The 3,657-nt window shown below is 31.0% G+C and overlaps 1 protein-coding gene across 1 annotated transcript; it reads right to left on the bottom strand.

Annotated features, from left to right (window-relative positions):
* Positions 1 to 243: 243 nt before the first annotated feature.
* LOC113514836 (uncharacterized) lies at positions 244 to 2,719 on the bottom strand. The gene is made up of 4 exons (XM_026898931.3): positions 2,674 to 2,719; positions 1,807 to 1,889; positions 1,233 to 1,368; positions 244 to 338 (listed from the first exon to the last, which is right to left on the bottom strand). Exons 1-4 carry the CDS (start codon positions 2,696 to 2,698, stop codon positions 271 to 273), a joined length of 312 nt encoding a protein of 103 aa, XP_026754732.2. The 5' UTR covers positions 2,699 to 2,719; the 3' UTR covers positions 244 to 270.
* Between the last annotated feature and the right edge of the window lie 938 nt (positions 2,720 to 3,657).

Below are 3,657 nucleotides of genomic sequence, written 5' to 3'. Positions count from 1 at the left end.
TTGTCTGTCTGTCTGTATGTTCGTTATAGAAACAAAAACTTTTTTATTTATGATTTTAACGAAACTCAGTACAATTATTCTTCATACGCCTGGGCAGGTTATAGTATACTTTTCATCACGCTACGATCAATAGGAGCAGAGCAGTGAAGGGAAATGTTAAAAGTGTCCACCCGTGCGACGCCGGGACGGGTAGCTAGTAACAAATGAAACAGAAAAACGTAGTAAGATTTAATAACACAAAAAAAAAAATCTTAGTTAATTCTTATATACTTATTCGCTAATCCTCTCCGCTGCAGCGGCCTCATATTTGCAGACATCCATTTTTACGTGACGATATTCTGAAATACAAACAGAAAGCGTTTAATATATTATAATGCTATCTTTCTACAGTCATTAAATGGAAGTACATCTCTAATTCTTATAATTTTTTTTATACGACTTAGAATGGCAAACAAGCTGACGGCCCACCTGATGGAAAGTGGTAACCGTCGCCTATAAACACGAGCAGTACCATGGACATAACAGAGTATACTGTTTCCACCCCTGATGGGGTATCATGCGTACCATGCGTTGCCATTCCTAAGGACTCAGGTGATATTCCTCTGTACCCTGTAAATTCAGGTCATATCCCACCCTTCAAACCGAAACACAGCCATGCAAACACAACTGCTTTACGGTTGAAACACGAATGGGACAGAGGTACCCAAGCAATCGACTTTTATACAAAGTAAAACAATTTTACCAGAGGGAGATTTTCTTATTTATTGTTAGACATTATTATTAGTCCAATTAAATAGTATAAATTACCATAACATCATCATCATTATTTCAGTCATTATCCGTCCACTGCTGGACATAAGCCTCCCCCATAAACTGCCATAGAGAACGGTCCTGAGCCACCTGCATCCACTGACTCCCTGCAACGCATTTCAGATCGTCACTCCATCTAGTGGAGGGTCGTCCTACACTGCATTTACCCGTACGTGGGAGTACTTCATTCATACGTACCGTATAATTAATAGTAACGTCGAGAAATACAATATTTAGTATGTATCTATCACACAGTCCCATTCATGCTATGAAAATCCAGTTGGCAACTGCAGTGAGATTTTGATTATGTTTTAAAACGGACGCTGCTGCCCATTCTCTGACCATTAAATTTCCTTATTTTATTGCTAGCCCATTCTATGTCGGGACCACACGGTATTATTATTAATTAAAAAAAATCTTACGTTTTTTCTCATCACAATTATATTCGTAAAGGTCACAATTATCGTTGAACATTCTCGTGATGCCCAGCGAATCCTGGCCGCATATAGGTACGAAGTCGTGTTGACATTGGTCCGCCATTTTGCAGAAATTTATTACCTGAAAACATAATTATATAACATTAAAACATAATTGTTATTAAAAACAATATAACCATATATTAAAGTATAATGTATCTATTATGAATTTAAATTACTTTTTTATCATTTTATGTATATTAATTCAGCATATCTAAAATTATAAATGAAGCAATTGTTTTATTTATACAATTAATTAATGAAGTAACTTGTTATTAAATCATAATTTTTATATTTCTAATTTAAGAACCATAAAAATATTATGATACCATTAAATATAAATAATTAAAAACATAGAAAATTATTATAACACAATTTCTAAATCAGTGAATTAAATAAATGAAATAAAAAATAATTGAACTGTCCTCAAGAAATATTTAATATATTTTTCAGAAATATTGTTAATAATAGATAATAATTATTTAAGAACTACACTATTAACAAATTAAAAATTAAGTACCGGCTCTAAAGGAAAGAAGTAATCTTCAGCTTCTATTTCTACGTGCGACCATACTTCTGCTGCTAGTACAAGAATTATTAAACCTGAAACAAATTATTATTTTTTTATACTACAATACTCATAAATAAACAAAAGTCACGATTAACGGCAAACGGTTACCGCAGCCTAGAGCTGTTTGCAATACCAACAGTATCATGTGCGCATTACTGTAAGAAACCTTATTACAGAAGCTTATCAATATTCTTACTAAACTAGGTATTATCTTGTGCAGTTTAAAATTATTTTGTTTAATTCTGCTATCATTTGTATGTGTAATTTGCCTGAAGATCCCTCGTTTAGAGGAGAAACACGTGACGCAAAACGTGCGCGAACAAAATGGTAGTCGGAGATTGATGACAAATATATAAAGGTTGTGGAACTTCTAGTAGTAATAGTGGTAGTCAATCGAGTGTTGGTAGTCACACACATACAAATGTTAGCGGAATTAAACAAAATAATTCTAATCAAATAACCAGAAACTTATCATTTATTAATCCCTTTTTAAGAATCTTCATACAGTCATCTACATACATCATTCCTATTATCTGAGTAACTGCAATGTGTGTGTTCATTTAGTCTACAAATATGAGGATGAATTTCCTTCTCGATGGCGATTGGAGAGATGATAAAAGTTGGCTATAGACGTCACTTCAAACAAATCTTTAAACACAATCAGTTATTCAAGCTAATAAGAATTAGTTTATTTCTTATTATTATTACTATGAACTAATCTTTTTTTTATTTCAGAAAAAAATGTTAAACCCCTCTGTTAGAACACCTCGATATAAGAATGCAAATGATTTTTACTCCATCCTGTATAGTACTTACTTGTAAATATTTTTTTGAATAACATAATATCCACACAAGCAATCCAGTTGGTACACCGCGGTAATCTAGTTTAGTACTTACTAACAATAGTATGTTTTCAATATCTACTAATACATACTATTATAGTAGAACAGGAAATTATGAGTAAACACGCGCTTTATGCTGAATACTATCTAGAGTACAATATCCATGTCAGAGATTACAAACATTTTGATGGTTAAGAATTTAAATAATTTAAATATATATGACTAAAAACTGTCTAGTTTCTGGTCACTAACAAAACGTAGGTACTTATGTACCTACGTTTTTTAGTAAACTAAGGATATTTTCAACCAACTTCAAGAAGAAGGAGGTTCTCAATTCAGTTGTATTTTTTGTTTGTTACCTCATAACTCCGTCGGTTCTAAACCGATTTAGATTCTTCTTTTCTGAAAGGATATACTTATAGATAAATCTCATAGGAATTTTATCAAAATCAGTTTAGTAGTTTTAAATCACAATAAGGCTTTATTACAAATGCAGTCAGTTTTAGTAAAGTACTTTAATACAGTTAAGTGGAAAATATCCTGTGAGCCCAACTGATAGAGTCTATTAAAAATAAATACTAGTTGGAACCTAGGATATTGTCTATCTGTTGTCTACCAATTCATTCAAATTTGTATATTTATATTTTTTTATATATTTGTTGTTTTCTAAGTAAGTAACTTGCAAACATTTTGATATATTATTATTATATTATATATACTTCTCGTGTCAAATAACTACCGTGTTTTTCTTTTCTCCTCTACCCAAAAGTTGCTTGGAAGAGATTGTATTAACGATAAAATCGCCTTTTGTAATTCATAAATGTAATAATAATAATAATACATTATATATAAATGTAATTTATAAATTAAAATTTTGTATAACTCTTTAAGTGATGCAATAAAGAGTAAATAAATAAATAATTATAGAAAATCGATTTGGAATTGATGCAGATATTTT

The sequence above is a fragment of the Galleria mellonella genome, unplaced genomic scaffold (genome assembly GCF_026898425.1).
Source record: "Galleria mellonella isolate WM207_F2 unplaced genomic scaffold, CSIRO_AGI_GalMel_v1 utg40, whole genome shotgun sequence".
Taxonomy (NCBI): Eukaryota; Metazoa; Arthropoda; class Insecta; order Lepidoptera; family Pyralidae; genus Galleria; species Galleria mellonella.
Note: the sequence above shows the minus strand (reverse complement) of the source record. Positions and strands in the feature narration are given on the sequence as shown.